The 20,768-nt window shown below is 38.7% G+C and overlaps 1 protein-coding gene across 1 annotated transcript; it reads right to left on the reverse strand.

Moving 5' to 3' along the window:
- Nucleotides 1-6,480: 6,480 nt before the first annotated feature.
- On the reverse strand, nt 6,481-20,227 carry LOC125241808 (protein regulator of cytokinesis 1-like). Its single transcript, XM_048150451.1, has 14 exons — nt 19,862-20,227; nt 19,507-19,706; nt 18,684-18,804; nt 18,072-18,301; nt 17,133-17,281; nt 16,516-16,683; nt 15,926-16,098; nt 14,912-15,059; nt 13,958-14,086; nt 13,453-13,595; nt 12,684-12,791; nt 10,593-10,737; nt 7,472-7,591; nt 6,481-6,884 (listed from the first exon to the last, which is right to left on the reverse strand). The coding sequence occupies exons 1-14, from the start codon at nt 19,894-19,896 to the stop codon at nt 6,633-6,635; spliced, it is 2,121 nt and encodes a 706-aa protein (XP_048006408.1). The 5' UTR covers nt 19,897-20,227; the 3' UTR covers nt 6,481-6,632.
- Between the last annotated feature and the right edge of the window lie 541 nt (nt 20,228-20,768).

Consider the following 20,768-nt stretch of genomic DNA (forward strand, 5'->3'; position numbering starts at 1 on the left):
AACATAGTGAACATGTTTTATATGCGGACATTCAATGTAACTCTACTTACTTCATTTTGTAAACCATCCCTCTTAGTGTAAGTTTAAATATGTTTGTGTTAATACAATAATAATATCATTAAACTATTTTCATAAACAATTTGAGTTTTTTAGGGTTCCGTACCTCAAAGAGGAAAAACGGAACCCTTATAGGATCACTCGTGTGTCTGTCTGTCCCTCTGTTACAGCCGATTTCTCCGAAACTACTGGACCGATTTACTTGAAATTTGGTACACATATGTAAACCTGTGGCCCAAAGATGGACATGTAATTTAATTAAATTAAATTTAATCATAGGGGTCACTTTTGGGGGGTAAACTTGAAAATTAAAAATTAAAGCTATTAAAACTATATTGTGTTATATATCAAATGAAAGAGCATTTTATGAGCATTTGAAATATATATTTTTTTTAATTTTTAATTTTGGCACTTTAGAAGTAATTTAAGAAAATAGACAAAAAATGACCATTCCCCCCCCCCTTATCTCCGAAACTACTTAGCGTAAAATTTTCAAAAAAATACACGAGATAGCCCTCTACCTGTAGATTACAGGAAAACCTATTAGAAATCTACAGTCAAGCGTAAGTCGGACTTACGAGAAAAAACTCAAATTAAGATTTTCACTCACTGACGCTGCAAGCAGTTACTAAACGTCTTAAAATTTTGTAAGCGTGATGGACAGGTAGAAAGAAATTCATTTCTGTCTTTTTCTTTTTAGAAATTGTTCAATTTTTTTTTTCATTTGCCAAAATGACTTAAGTTCCTACTAAAAAGGAGGCGCTTAAGACCGTTTGTAAGTGGACTGAGCAAAATTTTGTTCAAATCGGTCCAAAAAAAGGTCTCTGTTGACGAAAACATAGAATTTGTGCCAACGACAGCCCAAATCTGAAGTCCATTTTGCTCTATCTCTTATCGTTTCCGAGATATATACGTAAAGTCTTGAAAGTGCGAAAAGTTAACTTTGCCATCACAGTCGTTCAGGCGCTCATGAGTTCTTTGTATGGAAAAGTCGAAAACCGACTCGCACTTGACCAATGTTCATAGAACGTGTTGTGGTTTTTTACGCGGGTCCGCGACTGACGACGTTCGAATGTTTTGTTCGGAAATGTTTGAGGGTGGTTTCTTTGAAACGTCGCCGGCGGCGGGTGGTTCGACGGGCGAAGGTCACACGTCGCACGCGACGGTCTGTATTCGTTTTGTACAATAGCAACGGACGGCGGGTGGCGTCTTGATATGGAAAATGACTGACTTCACTAAAGATAATGATGAACTCATTGAGGTAATACTAGAGAAGACACTGCGAGCAAAACGTTTGCGCTACAAACATAAGTCCATTGGACTTATGTTTCTGCCTGCACACAAATAAAATGTAAAAATGCCTTCCTGCGCAACAAGATGCTGTTTAAGCCATACGAGAAAATCGAATAAAACTGACGTGTCACATTTCATCGGTTAGTATACACGCTATGTTAATCGATCTTTATTTAAGTAATTATTTCAATGAAGGGACGCGCTCCTCAAACGCGAAGCTATCGCTGCCATACTGTTGAACGAAATCATAGATTAATCGCATCATAATCGCACGGACTTGACATGTAGGTAATGAAGTATAGTAATTGTGATTATATTCTGTTTGTAATATATAAAAGAGAAATGTTAAATTTATTTCACGTTATACTTATGAATACTACACAGTTCTAATACGAGTTGTAATCGATATTTTCATACAATAATAACCTATGATTTTCTTCAAGGGCAATTAAAGTAGGTATATGAAAAAAATCAATAATGTATTTTTGTTTCACTTAGTAGAACTTAAACATAGCACAATGTATGATAGTGCTAAAATTAAACTACTTACCCCCTTATTCATAAACGTTCACTAAAGTTATCAAGCCGATAAAGTTCGTTTGTCCCTTTCTATCACACCAATACGCCGAATTTAGTGTGCGTTTATGAATAAGGGGGTTAGTATTTTACAAAAAGTATAAAAAAGGTCTACACTAAGAGTGTCGCGTCTAGGTGGTCATTGGTCAAGTCTTACTCTATGACACGGTACCTCCCCACGCATGCGCCGCGCGCTGCCGGCCGGAGCACAGACTTTGTTTGGGGTGTAATTTCTAGTATGTTAGTACATAGTAATTCAATGGATGAATTGTACTTCTGTGAACTGTTTTCGATATACTTAATCGAATATATGATGTAAATTTTTCTTTACTACAATGAAAGTGTTTGAGTACCAAGTTAAAAATTTCACTTTTTTTTTGCCGGTTTCATACAAAAATATCGTTTGACTGTCTCTTTTTTTGGGTAATATCAATATTTATATGGAAACGGATTAAGTCGCGTATAATCTTCTTCCTCTAAGAATTACAATGTAAGTATTTTTGCATTCATTTTGATCAGAGCACAACACAACAGTTCAAAAATCAGTCTACCAGAGCTTCTGAGTTCCGTCGCCGACGACGGGTGACCAAGGGTCAGAAAACCCACGCACCCGCGACCGACAGCGTGTGGCACAGCGGCACATGCGGCTCACATCCAAACGCCGCCGGGCGCGTGTGACGGGCCAGAGAATCCAGGGCCTTAGGGCTAGGTGATTATCGCCGCGCCGCAGAGGACGCGCTGAGGGGGGGCGGTGCCTACAGCAGTTGTAGTTGTATGCATACCTAGCTCACGCACACAGACGCGTCCGCTGGCGCCGCCAGGGGCGGCTCACTCCGCTATCCTATCGCCGCGCTACAAGTATATCCTGGCGGCCGCGAGCTGTGGCCGCGAGTTCGAGGCCTACTCAGGGGTGGCGCACATTCTCACGGAATGCACGTTCGCACTTTCTATTGTTACTTTACGTCGCGAGGTTTTTTAAGCGATGTCCGCGGGTGGAATGGCTAATAACACTTAATTAAATAGACATATTGAATAAAATAAATACCAAAAGATATTCTTATACAGATCTACTACTGATTAAGTCCCACGGAAAAGTTCAATAAGGCTTGTGATGTTGGAACCTTGAACAAAAATATATAAATACAGCGTATATAGGTACCTAGAAAGTACTCAAGACTTGAATATAATAATATAACATTTAATGTGAGTATTAATTCGTTTGGATCCATTGGTAACCCTATCACCGGACGCCGCGCACGTGCGGCTCGTTTCTTTGTAAGAATGTTGTAGGTATTTAAAAAGGCGGCATTTCGGAAACATCAAAGCAGTGGGCCTTCTTTACTTGTGCTATTATATATTCTGTGGCGCCGCGCCGGTGTCCACGTGCGCTCTCTGCAGTGTGCGCTGCACGTGCGCTCTCTGCAGTGTGCGGAAATGCTGCCGCTGCCACGAAACGTTACCTACTCCGTGTAATACTGATAAAAAAGAAAGTATTGACATGAATTCACTTATGTGAGTAACGTAAAAGTACCTAATAGTTTTGTAGGTACGGAACCCTCGGTGGGCGAGTCCGACTCGCACTTGGCCGGTTTTTTTTACTTTGTCCCATGATAGGTAATACGAGTGTGTTTTAGTAAAACGTTCCACTTTGTCGCTTACCATTAAGACTAGATTTGCTTGTATCTTTATATGACTAAACTAACAAAGCGGCTTTATAGTAATCGACAAAGTGGGACATTTTACTAAACACACTCACATTTATTCCTCATTGATAGTTTTTTCAAAAACATTTATTTTTTTTATATTTCAGATTCGTCATAGGGTCGCTTTATTCCCCGACCCCGTGATATCAGAATATTAGTTGGGACTACTTAATTTAGTGCGCGCATAGTTACCACTGCGAGTTATCCAAAGGTGGGATAAATGCGACTTTAATATCTTCAAAGTCGCATTTATCCCACCAGACGCAAATAGTCTACAGACTAATCGGTCATTCAAGCTCCCACTAGTTGGTCAAATCAATAGTCGGAATATCATTCAGTAGTATGTATATACTGGCAGCACTAAAGATTTCCAAAGAGCATTGAATCACTACGTTTTGAAGATTTCTAGATAAATAGTTCATCACAGTCATCACACACGGGACGAACTATTTGGCCGCATTGAATGCTACAATATACATATTTGCCGCTGACTGTACTTCCAACCTGAACCGTCTAGTAAACATTCTCCAAGCCTGAAGTGTAATTACATTTTAACGAAGAAACCTTTAAAATAAGGCTGACCTCACAAGAAGTTTTGAGGTCTGAGAGAACTTTACTTCAAAAATTCTCCACTTTAAATAAATGTAGTTAAGTATACTGCTGTCTGAGTACACAGCACGATCTTTCTTGAGCTTACCGTGGGACTTGTGTCGCTATAATATTTATTTGCATTGCAATTCATTACCTAAATCAGGCCTAAGTCACTCGCTCGCCGCTTGCAGTTGCCTCGAGGTAACAAGTGGCAGAGAGGCGCCACGCGCCCGCCGTGTAGTCGCGTGGCACACCTACAGTAGTATTAGTATAGTAACTATTCTTCTTAGTTTTACGTGCGTAGTACATTAGAGGCCCACTTGCACCAACCACTTAACTCTGGGTTAGTGGGCTGTCATCTGCCAAATTCTATGTAATAATGTATGTATGTAGCCCTCCATTTTCGTTGGTGCAAGTGACCCTTAAATAAAGCGTAAGTATTTATCGTTTTGCGGGCAAATGAAGGATCTGTTACGTTCGTAACTTATTAATAATCTGTGCCTAAGTTGAAAGCGTCCATGGTCGGTATGCGCTGCGGCGGGCTGTTTAGCACAGACGCGATATTAAAAAAAACCGGCCAAGTGCGAGTCGGACTCGCCCACCGAGGGTTCCGTACAAACTTTCTTTCAAACTACCTAGTAAAAATAATCTCATATTTTCATATAACTCTAATGACGTGACTAGAAGACAAAAGTATAGGCACTAATGAGTATTTTTATTGCTAGACTAGAACTACTAGTTCACCTTTTCCTATCTTACTTATTACAATTAGAACAGCCAACAATTAAATTTTGGTATGATACTTACATGAGTGCACCTATGTCCACATCTCCAAATATAGCTTTAGTATGCTCTTTATCCATGAACAGATTGATCTCATGTTTATCCAAATCAATGGCTCTTCTAAACTTTTTACCACCAGGTTCAACGTGGAAATCGAAGAAAATCGACATTATCACTCCTGCCTTTGACAACTGAACTAGCAGGCTATGGACATCAAATGAAACACTTGTTTGTTTAAACTAAGACAATATATTACAAATTTAAAGCTACTTAAGGCCCGGATAGTCTGCCGGTAATTTTCGACACAGCTAAGCATGGCTTTCGGCAGATATATTGCATCGGCCTTAACAACAACCTTTAATAATGTCCTATACACATTGAATACTGAATAATATTAAGTACGCTACAACCATAACGTATAAGAAGCAACACCCTTAACTAAAAGCTGCTCTTACTGTAACGAGACTTCAAACTAACGACCAATTCCAGTTGATCGTTACTGATCATAATGGCATAAACATATTGAAATAATTGAACATGATATCCAATAATAATTATATAATCCGAAATACAAAGTCAAAAGTAAAATGAATGACACAAAATTAAACATTATAACTAAAGGTATAAAATTATCACCAGTCTACAACATTTTATCGCTATAATAATATACAAGGCATTAACATAACTATGATGTGCACACGCCATTTCCATAGTTAAATTCAGTACAAAATTAGGTTATAAGTGTAGTCTCACTGCCATCTTTTTTAACCGACTTCAAAAAAGGAGGAGGTTCTCAATTCGACTGAATGTTTTTTTTTTTTTTTTTTTTTTTTTTTTTTTTTTTTTTTTTTTTTTTTTTTGTATGTTACTCGATATCTCCGAGAATCGTAGACCGATTTTCAAAATTTTTTTTTTGATAGAACAGGTATAACCCCGAGATGGTCCCATTGGCACCAAGTCGTGGTCTGATGATGGGATCTTGGAGAAATCGAGGGAACTCTTCAAATGTTATAGGCACATGTAATGTTTTTTGTGTATTTTTCAAAGGTGCACCAGTATTTGCGCCTGATGGTAATAATTTTATGTGGCTGAGCTGATGATGGAAGGTCAACTCCTCAATGGTTAGGAGTTAAAGGACAATTCTTTCACTACTGTACATATATTCGGACTGATACATATAATATCACTAGGAACCACTAAAAATCAACAAATAAATTAACTTTTTAACAAAAAATAAAACCGCCTTCAAAAAAAAAGCGTGTTACAAAACACGGAGAAACTAAAAAGCCAAAAATAATAAACCTTCGAATTCAGATTTCTTATCGGATTGCAATAATCTAAACATGCAAATTATAAACAAATCAATTATTTTTGGAGTCGGGACCAGCCTGCGTATGGTTGGGTAGGGCAAATAGGAAATAGCAAGGCGACAAACAGGTCTGGTACCGACTACAAAAATAATTGATTTGTTTATAATTTGGATGTTTAGATTATTGCAATCCGATAAGAAATCTGAATTCGAAGGTTTATTATTTTTGGCTTTTTAGTTTCTCCGTGTTTTGTAACACGCTTTTTTTTTTCAATAAATACACTGCTACTTCGTAAGTGTTTTATCTAAAGGATGGTATATTAAACAAAAGGCGATTGTAACAAGACCTGTTTGTGTTTTGGATCGTAGTCTTTAGTCTTAGGTGTTAGATGTACGGCGTGCTGTCTATTTTCCTTGCCGGTTTTCGGGGTCATGGCCGCCGATTTGGTTGGGCTTTTTTTTTGATAGGGGGAGTTGTGCTCCTCGATGGCGTCGCACACGATCATGGGGATGCTGTCCGGGGGCTTCGGGACCCCGGAGCTACGGCTTATTTTCTTCTCGTCGATGCCTTCCTAAAAAAAGAAATAAAATTTAAAATATTCCGGTTCAATCGATTATAATATACGCCACACTAATGATATGATTTCATAGAAACCGGTGTTCATGAAAGTTGGACCGAATGGAACGAAGGAATTAATGGAAATACAGTTAATGTAATAAACCTAATTTTGTTATTTATTTTATACGTCAGATTCACTCATTCCATTAGTGCCAGATTTCTTGAAGTGACCTATAATAAAGGTCATTTCCATGATTATTTACATATTGGCTGGTAGAACGAAGATTATATTTCATATGATAATTAAAATAATATCCCATGAAGCCTGCCCGCAAAATTTAGAGCTCCCGAATTTAACACCTTTGAATGAGAAGTAACCACTTAATAAATTGACCCATTAGCAAAATGAATGTTTGGCCATTTTTTCATGATTCTTATTTGATATGTTACCTTGAAATAATAAATTGACCCATTAGCAAAATGAATGTTTGGCCATTTTTTCATGATTCTTATTTGATATGTTACCTTGAAATAATAAATTGACCCATTAGCAAAATGAATGTTTGGCCATTTTTTCATGATTCTTATTTGATATGTTACCTTGAAATCAGTGTATGTAGTGAGCTGTGTGGTCTCCATGAGCGGGTTCTTGGTGGCCTCTGAAGACGCCGCGGTGCGGCCGGCGGAGCGGTGGCCGGCGCTGCGCCGCGCGCCGACGGACTGTGCGAGACAACCCCGTTAGATATTATACTTCACAGTTCACAACCCGACACCGGGGGGGTGAGTTCAGGAGGTGCGAAAGACCATGCGTGATGCGAAATAGTGATAGAAATGGCTTATCTGGGAGCCCGTACCTAATTGTATAGAGGCCGTACACGTTGTGGCCTGAATCGAGATCAACTTATCACACCATGGCAAGTGCTGCCCTTTACTATGCACATATGCTTTCTTGTGTGTAGGATAGAAATCTACAGGTACTGACGTTTTCTAAGAAAAATGTGTCATCTAAAATCGAAAAGTTAGACATGTCTTTAGTAAGTAAAAGCTATTGTTCCGATACCTTTCAAAATAAAAACGGAGGCAGTAATAGTAACTACATACTACTGACTACAATCCTTACTTTTATAGTCGACGTCAAATATCCATACTAATATTATAAATAGGAAAGTGTGTGTGTCTGTTTGTCTGTCCGTCTTTCACGGCAAAATTGAGTAACGTCATAAATAATGCATAATGTGCAAACACTCAAAAAAGGCATGCACTTGACGCATCGCAAAACACATCAATTATATTTTCAGTAAATAACACAATTAGTGGTTAATTTGTAAAACGTCAAGGCCACACCAACACACACCAGGAATTTTTGTTTAGTTATTGTAATAATCTGTTAGATACAGGTTGGAAAACGTAAAAGGCGTTATTAAAACATGCGCGAGTTAACGGGCGAAGCATAAATTTTGCAGGCAGGTTACACACGTAACTTATGCGGAATGAAATCTGGACAAAATTCAATGTCTTATAAAATTAATATAACATAGTTTATTTTTGATATCTTTCGTGATTTGTGAGGCTTCTAACAGAACTTGTGATACTTTATGTCCATCGGTGTCGACAAAACCAATGTTAGCATTTTTTAAGGTCCAAATTTATCTTCCATGTGATAACTTTTTAAAGAAGCTTCGTATGCTTGACATTTTTCACATTCTTGTCCGTAGGATCATTAGTGTTCTCAAAATAATAGTTTTCTTGTCGTGAAATTCCATTTACTCGACATATTATTAGTCATTCATAAACCCAGAAATGCAAAAACAGCTGTTTTTTACATTTTTTGACTTAACGGCGTAGCAGCATTTTCAAAGTTGTTTATTTTATTTTTGAAGACTATAGGCCTAACTTTTTTTAATGTGTATCGATACTCATGTCTTCAAGATAATTTTTATCACTTTCGCTGCCCCATTCGAATGCTGTCTCGAGCTCTCTGTGAGATTTTGTGCCTTAGGGGGCCGACATTTCTTTTAATCAAATCTCTCCCAGAAAACTTGCCAATGCTGTAATGTTTTCTTGGACCACGCTTTGTTGCGGTAGTTTTTTGTAAAGAAAAAGGACGCAAAAATATTATAAAATGACTGTTAGCTTCTAACCCTTACTACAAAATTTTCCTCGGGCTTTGCATTCTGTCACAGAAAATTGGTATGTAGAAATTACAAACGGTTTCGCTAGGTCGTCCTTCTCGATTGACCATCATTTCGAGAAAAGGAATCCAATACTCATGAAACTTACCAGTTTAAATGACAGATATGTAAACTTTAATCTGGCATTTATACATTATTTTAGTTTATTTATTTACTTACTCTGTACAATATCAAAACTTTGTCCAGATTTCATTCCGCATACGTTATTACGTTAATGTCAACAATAGATCTACATTGACGGCATGGTTGACAAAATACTTAGGGGCCGTCCATAAATTACGTCATCGATTTTTTCAGATTTTAGACCCCCCCCCCCCCCTATAATCATCCTATCGTCATATCTTAATGACCCCCCCCCCTTCTCCCAAAATTGACGTCATTACCAGTTTGACAAAATAAAACATTGCAGATTTGAGAAAAATAGGGTATTATATGATTAAAACACTTGGTTATAGAATCATCCTTTATTATTTTTACTTTGGCAATAATCATTGATATAATATAACTACTTATTTTTTACTTTTCTTTGGATAACTCCCACGGAGTTTTCACCCATTCTTTTAAATTCTGGATCACGGGTAATATCTCCGTATCCTCCCGATATTCGTTTTGGCTCGATTCATCCACGTCTTCAACCCACTCAACGTCAAGTGCCTGTCCCGTTACGCCGTCATGCAACTGTTGAAGGTCCCTATGTATGCTTAGATCTTTAAAACTACGCAACGGATTTTGATGCGGTTTTTTTAAATAGATAGACTGATTCTTAAAGAAGGTTTATATGTATAATACATTTAAGTACATATGTAATATTATTGTTAGAGTATTTTATCTGTAGTTATTACTGTATTTGTGTACATCTATGTTGCATTACTTATGTATGTTTATTATGAGTTATTTTAGTATTGTATGCGCCTTAGCCGCCTCTCACATTTGCAGTCTCACTTACTAGGTGTGCTGGAAGAAATTTCTTTTTCGAAATAATCTTTTTGTACGTGAAAAATAAACTATAAATAAATAAATAAGAATGACGTCAATTTCGAAACACCCCCCCCCCATCTATCATTTACCGTCATCCGCAGACCAAACCCCCCCCCCCTAATTTAGAATGACGTAATTTATGGACGGCCCCTTAAATTATTATTGTATTTTTAAACAAATGAATCGTGACTGGTTTTTGCATCATAAAACATGAACAGTGTCAATAGTAGGTAGTCAATGTAGGCCTATGTTAAACCAACACCATTATTAAAACACAAACTGTAGAAGTGTAATCGTAGTTTTTTCATAAATGCGATGTCTTCTTACAAAAGGTGCCAGATTGCAGTCAGACCAAGATAAATAAAACTGATAGGACAGAATTGCAGTAATTGTCATAGTTTGATAGAAGCCTGACGTTATTACAATATCTCTCATGCAATATCTGTATCAAAATCTTTGTCAAATTGGTCTAACTCTAACGAGACTCTATTGCTTTTGTTAGAATACGTCACAAATAAAATGTTCAATCTTAAAGCAGGATTTTCACATACCGATCGCTTATGCTTGAGGATGCTGCCGTTCGCTTTGGGCATCTTCGGGGCGTCCGCTCTGTAGTCCAGCTTCCTCTTTATGGTGGCGCCGTGGTTCTCCGCCTTCGCAACGATGGCTTTCGTGGCTAGTCGGCCGCTGACTCGCCTGTAATAATACAACCAAGGGTAAATGTAGCCACATGAAAAAAAAAACAGACGAATTGAGAACCCCTTCCCTTGAGATTTAGGCGGCGGTTAAAAAATACTGATAACTTATTGGTTCTCTAACCGCGAAAGACAACTGTCACGTGCGGCTACAGCTTAATATAAACAAACGTGCATTGCGACAAGGCTCAACGCGAGGCTGCGACGCGAAACACATGATACTCGTAGCCACGACGTTTAAAGAAGATCAGCGTATGTTGAAGGGTAGTTTGGTAGTCAAAATCTTAGACAACCAAGGGCGCAGCGAAGTCTTAATTGTCATAAGCTATTAAATACAATTAGGCTGTCTCATTCATTTTAGTTGGTCAGATGTGATGTCTCTAAAGCACTCGGCGTTAGTCTAATTAATATGATATAAACATTTTGATGGCAGTTCATCGGAAATCATTATGGCGTATTTCATACGCACATTCTAGTGAAGCTAATAAAACGGATTCATTAGCAATCTAATAGACAGTTACTATTTTGATGCCAATAAAAATGAAATAGGTATTTAGCAACTACTAACAGTATTACTCATTCCTTTTACGGTATTACAAAAGCAATGAAACTACTGACGTAACTACTAGTTTAGTGTAAGAGCGTTTTCACATTATCTGATCCAATATTGGATGTAGGACCGATATCTTATAAATTAAAGACGCCATCTTTGTTTTTTGCCTTTAACATCCTTCTTACATCCGATATCGGATCGGATAATGTAAAAACGCTCTAAGACTTGCCTCGCGTAGCTTCGTGAGTGCGTTTATTGGCCGTTAGCGAACTGAAATTGGCAACAAGGAATGAGAAATACTACAAAACAATATACAAAATTATTCACTTTACTATGGAGGCATTTGGGGTTTTGGAGCATATTAATGAATATATGTGCCCGCGGTCGGCAAAACGTCCCACTTCATCGTTTGGTCTAAAATTCAAAATTTCGTTCTTATGGTAAGTTTTGCCGATCTCGGCCACAAATAAAAGACGCGCGATTACCCTACAGGTATTCTTGTAGGGTGCGTATCGATCGATATAACTTTTTTTGATATATTTTTAGTCGTTATAACGATCATTTGATATAATTATTGTATTATATAACAACAAATAATATACTAACAAATTGTATAATTCTTATTTAATATAATGATCATTTTTTCTAATAACATTATTATAACATACTTTAGAGTATAATGCTTATTTCCGATAATAAATAAATTGTATAACACAAATTCTTTCTAAAGCACAGTTAGAATAAAAAACAATTGTACAATAAATTAGATCCATCATTTACCAGAAAAGTAGATTAGGTTAGAACTGTGACCCCTACACACAACGCGCTGCTACCAGAAAAATAGGTTAGGTTAAGTTAGAACTGTGACCCTCAAACATATGTACTGCTATCAGAAAAGTAGGTTAGGTTAGGTTAGAACTGTGATCCCTTCAAAAAAGAATAAAATTAATTCATGAAATGTTTTATACTGTTTGCTGGTTATATTATACTAGTCGTATATCAATAGAGTGTTATACGAAATAATGATTATACAAAATAAAAGTATATATTTTGTGGTTATACCAAATGTTAATTATGTCAAACGAGTGATTATATCCTTTAAATATATACGAAATGTTGTTATATCAAATGTTATTATACCAAAAAAAGTTATACCAATCATTACACACCCATTCTTGTACAGATAAGCTCTACATAATTAAGTGTTACATACAACCATGTAATATCGTTAATATCGTTAACTGTCTATGTGACTTCTGTAAGCAACCTCTCTGATAAGCGTAGCTAACAAATGTTTGCCCAAGTGTGTAGGTACATATGTACAATACCTATTTATTCCACTAATAAAATTCACATTGACCGGAAATATAAGACAAATAAAACTTGTACGTTACCTTTTAACAGTAGAAATGGCGGACCTCTTCAACGCAGACAGGTTGTGTGTGAGCGCCGACACAGCTTTGGTGTCGCTGCCCGTGATGAGTTGGCGCTTCGACGGCGGCCTACGGGGTGAGAGAACTGTTTGTAGTCAGATGGTCTATTCGGTTCTATTATACGATATTTAGGTCTAATGAGGATTTGACAAATAATTATATTATTTTTCGTAAAACAGTAACAGATTACTGGAGCATAAAATATGAATTAATATGTTTAGAATAGGTAAGTCGTAACTGTCGTAAGTCATGTAAATATTGTACGACTATTTATGGGCAGTCTAGATATTTATTTGCGCTCTCAATATGAGGATTAGTTATTGGATTAGAGACAACGTTAGTATTGAAACTTTCAAGTTCAAACGACGCATTCGTTATATCAAATTGGCCACTACCGCAGTCTGGAGGTAATGGGACCTAGACAAGTACAGTGTGGGTAGAAACGGGTCACCCGAATTCTTCTTTCCATCAGTACGGTATATGTCCCTCATCGCCCGTGGTACGAGGGAGTTCAGCGCTTAAATATGTCGAGCCTTAGGGCCCAGCCACGACATTGGTGCGCGACAGCGGTGAGCGGCAGCCATACGTGCGAATGAAAAGTCCTATCGCTGTGTCTCGCTCCAATGTATGGCCGCCGCTCACCGCTGTCGCGCTTAGACCAATGTCGTGGCTGAGCCGTTTGTTTTCTCAGAGAAACTTAGTAATATTTGAATGGTGGTGTTCCAGTTACCTGTTCTTCTCAGCGGTAAGGGCGAGCTGCGCAGCGGTGCGGTTGCGTTTGCCGCGCGGGGACGTCGCGGGCGAGCGGAACAGCGCGTTGCTGTTGGTGGGCGTTAGTGCCTGTTTGCGTGCTGACGGTTTGTTGTGGCGCTCCTGTAGATTATAACAAATTTTCTTATTAAGAATCCATTATTACAAAGTTATGTTCACGAGTTTTTGTTAACGCATCCCATATTCTACTTTGACAACTTTCCTAATGTATAGGTCCTAGATCCGACATCGGAACGGATAATGTGAAAACGCACTAAGGCAACGTTTTGTTCATCTGAGCTGCCTGCCACAACTGATAATGAATAAAGAACCTCCTAAAGATCCATGTTCGAATTTATAACTTTTGTTTTATTAAAAATTAAAATCTTCGATTAAACTTCTCTTGCAAGTACGCAAAAACTTACAAGGTAAGTACCATTCAAGGTAAATATGATTGATATTATTCAAATATTTATGTTACTTACAGCTTTTCTCGACTCCTTTTCGTCCTCGATGAGCTGTAGAAGAGGTACACCGTCCACGGTGAATATGCTGCCAGTCCTTGCCTCGTACTCTGTTACTGTTTCACGAATTTGGGCCTCAATTTTCGGGAGCTGAAATGAAAAATATAGGTCATCGACATTTAATTTTAAAGACTTGTGAGCTGTGCACCTATGAAGACTCGCGATAACCATTTGCCAAAAAAACGTGGGAATGGAACAGAAACTGCATGATTGGCGTGTTAAACTTAACTTAAACTGGCGAGTATGTATGAGAAATCTTATGAACGTAGAAGAAACGAAAGTGGAATGTCAGGCCCCGTGCCACCACCGCAACGCCACCGAAAGTCCGCAGAAATGTAGTCTGGCTCTGTCGCGCCAATACGCAAGAGCGATAGAGATAGATAGTACGAAAGATATATATCGTGAGCGTTTGTGCATTCTGCTACGCACATTGGATTGTAGCAAGTGGAAATCCGTGGTATCTGCCGAACCCTTCGGAAAACTGGCGTGACTGTGGGATAGGCGATTACTTACTAAGGAAAATTATTGAGAATGACTAGACTTTAAAAATAAATATTATAGGACATTCTTACACAAATTGACTAAGCCCACTAGCTGACGCGGATTATCCAGCGCGTGTGACGGATTTCACATATTGGCGGAACCCGTGAGGGTGATGATAGATAGATATAACCTTTATTTGAATGTAGGTGCATACGCGGCGGTCGTCCGCGCCAGCTATCGGAGGCCCTAAGCTCTATAGAGTATAAGGATGTACGGCCCAGCCACGTCATTGGTCTAAGCGCGACAGCGGTGAGCGGCAACCATATGTGCGAATGAAAAGTCCCATCGCTGTGTCTCGCTTCAATGTATGGCCGCCGCTCGCCGCTGTCGCGCTTAGACCAATGTCGTGGCTGAGCCGGTATTGTTACTTACATTCTGTTCAATAGCTTTTCTCTCCTTTTCCTCCCTCAGCAGATTCCCCCCTCGGTTGTGGTAGCGGCCGGGATCGGAGGCGCGCGCGTCCAGCTCGGCTTGCTTCAACCAGAGGTTCTTGCGAGTCACCACCAGCTCGAAAATGTGCCTATTCACAAAATAGATTATGAATGGTTTGAACTAGAAAACCAAAGGCATTTTACAGAAATTATATCCACCTGCCATAACCGGCATAGACTTTATGATCATACTGAACTACTTCTATTATGGATATCTGCCGAAGTTGCGCAGTGCCGAAGTTGTGCGAAGTATAATTTGGGTGTTTTATTGGCTTATAATAAATAAATAAATAAATATTGGGGACACCTTACACAGATCAACTTAGCCCCAAACTAAGCAAAGCTTGTACTATGGGTGCTAAGCGACGATATACAATACTTAAATAGATAAATATATACTTATATACATAGAAAACATCCATGACTCAGGAACAAATATCTGTGCTCATCACACAAATAAATGCCCTTACCGGGATTTGAACCCAGGACCGCGGCTTAGCAGGCAGGGTCACTACCGACTGAGCCAGACCGGTCGTCGTAATTTGAGTGAGAGGTGATTTTTATGCGGCAGCCTGTTTGTAACTGCATTGGTAGGGACGAAAATAAATTTACCGAAGTATGACGGCAATGGGGCGGGCTGCGTCAGTGAGTTGAATCATGGATACATTAAAATTATAAATACCTTCATACTGTTTAAGTGAACTTTTCTTCCTGCGGGTGTACAGTCAACCAATTGGAACCCTAGGCCACTGTATAACTATGTCATAGTGACCTTATAAATCAGATTGTAAGTAATATCTTACTGCTTGTCATTTTGACATGGTTGTAGAGTGGCCTAGGGTTGCATTTGGTTGACTGTACAGTGAGCAAAACTATTTACTTTGCGTTTCTACATACAACATGATGTTCTCCCAAATTAAATTCTCCGTCTTAACACAGTAATAGTAATACTTACTTGTGTTCATTGTAGTATTTAGTAATTTTATCCAGATACATCTCATGCAGTGTGAGGGTGTCTTCAGTGAAGATGTCCTGGAAGTAGTGGACGAACTCGTCTCGCTGCCGACTCGAGTACATGATGTTATCCCACATTAGCTTGATCTTTGTACGCATGTTGGCTACAAACACCTGTGTAAGAAATTTGTATGAATAAATTGCCTGAGAGTTATGTTTTCTCTTGATTACACTCGAAATTTTAGAATATTGCAGCTTTTCGTATCCAGTAAAAATATGGTTTTCATTTTGATAGTGGGTGAGTGAGGAAAGCTACCAGATTCCGTGCTGCTAGCTGCACTCTTCTTTTCTGTTCGGGGCTATGTAAGGCTTCGCAGCACCAGTATCACTGCAACAATTCCTGATCTATTGTGATCAACTGACCCGCTTCCAAAATACACCCCGCTTATTTTCGAGCCACATAAGATTTTAAGGAGGTCAACTTCTGTTTACCTATATTAATTTTTTCTTTTTTTCGAAGTTGTTTATAGGTTCATAAAATGGTGAAATCTACAAAATAAAACTCGACCCATATGACATCATTGGACATACCTGAATGTTCTGCCTCTTGATCTGCTCGCATCGTTTGATCTCCTCCTTGATGGCAGCTTCGGTGGCAGGATGGCAGCCGGGGTGCGCTTGCAGGAAGTTGTCTCTGTATATCTGGTCCTCGTCCAGGCACTCCCATAGTTTGGACAGACGCTCGCGTAGCTCTAATACCTACAGGATTGTAAGAAAATAAATAAGTCCTCCACAAATAGCCTTCCTTGAAATCTATAATAAACAAAACTTTCTGATAGTCCCTTTGCTACTTTTGCTAGCTCAACTTTTTATGTAATAAATAATTAAAAATCTAGTGACCGAGTCTGAGAGGATATCTCATAATGTTTTTTGTGTGCTATGCAAATCTATGTAAGATAAGGTAATAAGATAAGATGGGTGAAGATTGAAGGAGTTTTATTTAGGGGTAAGAGAGAAAGCCGCCCTTAGTACTTTGTTATTTGAATGATTTTCCATCTTACCCCTCATTAAAAGCCCTACAATCTTCTCCAACCTTACTTTACTGCTACTACAGATATACACTGCATAGAATTAGTTGCAAGGGAGTCAAATATCTCTGCAGCTGGAGTCATCAGCAAGTTTCTTAAAAACTCCAAATAAGTACTTACCCGGTTGTTGGTCTGGTCGTACTTTTCCTGCAAGTCCTGCCGCAGTTTGGCCAGGCGGTCCATGTTCAGATCTGTCACCTTGAAGTCCACAGACGGGGAGCTGACCACCACATGCTCGAACTTGCTCTGTGGTCTGATTTGGAGTTTCTCTGTAAATATGTATAATAAAATGTAAAATTAAGATGTCTCAAAAATCCGGCTATTCATCCATGATATTTAGTAATCCAAGTTTTATTCACTCACATTGGATTAACTAAAACTAACTAAAGAATATTCAGAAGGAAGTATTGTTTAAAAACTGTCTTACAATGTCTGGTCTTGGTCAGATAATATACATCCCTGGCTGCCCAAGACCAGAGGAAATCGAGAAAAAAGATTCAAGGCCTACCCCTCAGCAGAGGGTAACAGGATTTAAAGATTTTGGTTTAACAAATGTCAGTCAAAAGTAATACCTCTGCCACACTGTGCTCCTCGCGCTGCTCCTCGTGCTGCCGCGATGTTGCCCTCTTCAGCCACACACTGCCCTATTCGCGCGATTATCACACTAGGTTGTTGCCGGCCCTTTGAATCGCGCCAAAAAACCGACAAAATAGGGAGCGGTGGGCATGACGAGGAGCATGACGAGCGGCATGATGAGTAGCGCGGCCGCACTATGCCTCTGCCTACTTCCCACGCCGCTCGAGTGTGTGGCAGAGGTATAAAGCTCAAACATTGACATCAAAAGCCTGTCAAAGCAAGGTAACGCCGTGTCTTGCGTGGGCGACGGTCGCGCGACCGTCGCCGTCGCGTCTCATACTTCCATATCGACGAGGTTTGATTTCGTATGCGTCGCATCGCCGTCGCGCGACCATCGCGCGACCGTTGCCCACGCAAGCCACGGCGTAAGTAGGTAATTATATTTGGACTACAATACTCATTAAATGTAATAAAAAATCATACCCATGATATCCTTAATTTCAATCTGCGTGTGTAGGAATATCTCAGCTCGCTTGTCTCTCTCTGACTGCAGCACTTCAAGATGGTTCCTCAACTTGTCCAACTCGTCTTGGGGCGGAAGCGGGATGTCTTGCAGCTCATGGAAGGTGACTCCGAGTTTCTCGGTGAGATCGTGCTGCCATTCCAGCAGCCGGTTGATTTCTGTGCGCCTCTGCTCCATTTGTTCTCTGTATCTGTGATAACATTTTAGTTAGTATGGTCTGTCAAGTAGCCATCTATGAGTATTGTCATTTCAAGTTACTCCAAAAAGTGCAAGTTTTAAATTAGTTCCAAATCAGTACAAAATTGGATAAAAAAAATTGTTTTTCTCTACCTTTGTATTTAATTTATATGGCTATTTCAAACATAGCTCCAATCCAGAAAACAAACTTTGAGAACAGAGGACATCTGCACTTTCAAGTTTAAATCATCATTGGCCTTAACATCTATTGCAGACGATTTAAGGCCCGTGTAATATTTGAGAAGCACCTTTTCTAATGACTCTTAGACTGATGCGAGACCATCATCTACCACAAGACTGACAAGAAAAGTTAGCGGACTTTCATGTTTACTTACCCTGTAATCTGGTCTTCCAACTCTTTCTTATACTCAAACAGCATCATGTCCTCTTTGTACTCTAAAATACTGATGTCTACAGACAGGTACTGGCTCAACTTCTTGGTCTCTTCTTTTAATTCTATGAAACATAAATAATTAACATTATATATTTTATTGTCTTCGATTACCGTGATAGTTACTCATGAAATAAAACTATGGAAACGGATTATATCACGTATAATAAATAAATAAATTCAAATAATTATTGTAAATTCATTTTACATGCTATAATCCGTTTCCATAGTTTTATTTCATTATATATTTTGTTGACCTGTGTGGTGACGGGTTAAGAATTTCACCACCCCCTTTCTTCCTGTGGGTGTCGTAGAAGGTGACTATGGAATATGGGTTAAATTGTGGCGTAGGCGAGAGGCTGGCAACCTGTCACTGCAATGTCACAGTTTCGTTTTCTTTCAACCCCTTATTTGCCAAGAGTGGCACTGAAGCTTTAGTAGTTTCATGTGTTCTGCCTACCCCTTTATGGGATACAGGCGTGATTGTATGTATGTATGTATATTTTGTTTAGTCTCATCAAACTTGAAACTCAGCGCATCAAACTTGATAGCTTCAGGAAAACTTTATAAAGGTGCCTACAGACCACCAGACAATACCTACACACCTAACTGAAAGACTGATATCATCCAAGAAACTGTTGAGCATATTCACTTGTTGTATAATCTTCCAAAACATGGAATTGGTGCACATAGATGCTTAACTTACTAGCTGCTCATACAAATTTAATCGTAAAACCACGAAGGTTTAAAACTACAATGATATGTACCTTCAACTTGCTGTTGCATGGTCTTAAGTTGCTGTTTAGTTTCATCCAACACATCACTGTGAAGGTCAAGCTCAATCTGCACCAGCTTGTATATGTTGTTGACCTTCACGTCGTACTCCACACCGACGTGGGACCAGTTTAGCCATAACTGCTGCATCAGGTGACGGATGTTCTGGGATACTTCCTCTGTGACGCCATCGCTGGATAAAAGTTTTAGATGACAAACTGTGTTTGGGCGGGGTTAGAGAAAATAACAAAGTAGCTAATAGGTGCACTGTGACAAGTTATATTAATAAGTTATGTTGTTTTAATAGCGTAACATGTTGCTTTATGTAATTTGCAGAAAAATACTTACAATAATCTGTATACGTCGTCCGTTAATGCACTCATTCTGAAGATTTATATCAATAATAAAACTATCATCCGTCGTCACATACAACACCACAACACAAATTTTATGGATTACAGCAAATAAAATTGTATATATTTATTTTACCACAATTATTGTCTGATGTCTTTTTAAATTAACACGCACAAAATAATACACAAGATTTACCAAAGCGCGAATGAAATGACGAAGTGATTATTTGAAATACAAACGTTACAAAATGAAACCGTTTGATCGGTGCTGTGATTGGTTGGCGTTCAAGCGATTCGTTCGGAAACGCATCAAACCATAGACTATAAATGTGACGTAACGCCAATAAACTCTGGCACATCCAATTTGTCAGTAGAATACCATGGACTTTCAATAGGGACTGAGCTCACACTTTTTTTGCCATACTAAATTGAACTTTATCACCGGTGCAGAAAGGCGTTCTTATCAGACTAGTAAAAGTGTGTCCACATGAGAGGGTCAAAGTTGGGGCTGGTGTCCCTCTCGCACGTGTGACCAGTGTTAAAGAGATTACTATAGTAGTAGTATTTTTACCTGTATGATAACTAAGTTTATAAACTTCTTAAATTATTTTTGTATTATATCGAGGCAAGGATATTAATACCTTGTAACGAATTGGTAAGTCATTATTATGAAGACATAAAACCAAAGATTTGCGCAATTAAAAAAAACCTTTAATTCGGTATTAGTAGATTTGGTAGTAACTTTGAATGTTAACTGGTATCCCCAAACAATGACAGTGATGACGTCATTCAAATAATTTTGACAGTGGCAATAAGTGCGAGAGGGACACCAGCCCCAACTTTACCCTCTCATGTGGACACACTTTTTCGCCTAACAACTCAATCTAGCTTAATAATATATA

Source organism: Leguminivora glycinivorella, chromosome Z, assembly GCF_023078275.1.
Source record: "Leguminivora glycinivorella isolate SPB_JAAS2020 chromosome Z, LegGlyc_1.1, whole genome shotgun sequence".
NCBI lineage: Eukaryota > Metazoa > Arthropoda > Insecta > Lepidoptera > Tortricidae > Leguminivora > Leguminivora glycinivorella.

Coding starts and splice junctions, on each gene's coding strand:
- LOC125241808 (XM_048150451.1), bottom strand. CDS start 19,896: ATGAGTGCATTAACGGACGACGTATACAGATTATT. Junction 12,792..13,452: donor CTTACCGCTGAGAAGAACAG/GTAACTGGAACA, acceptor CTCACCCCGTAG/GCCGCCGTCGAAGCGCCAAC. Junction 10,738..12,683: donor GCCATTTCTACTGTTAAAAG/GTAACGTACAAG, acceptor GTATTATTACAG/GCGAGTCAGCGGCCGACTAG.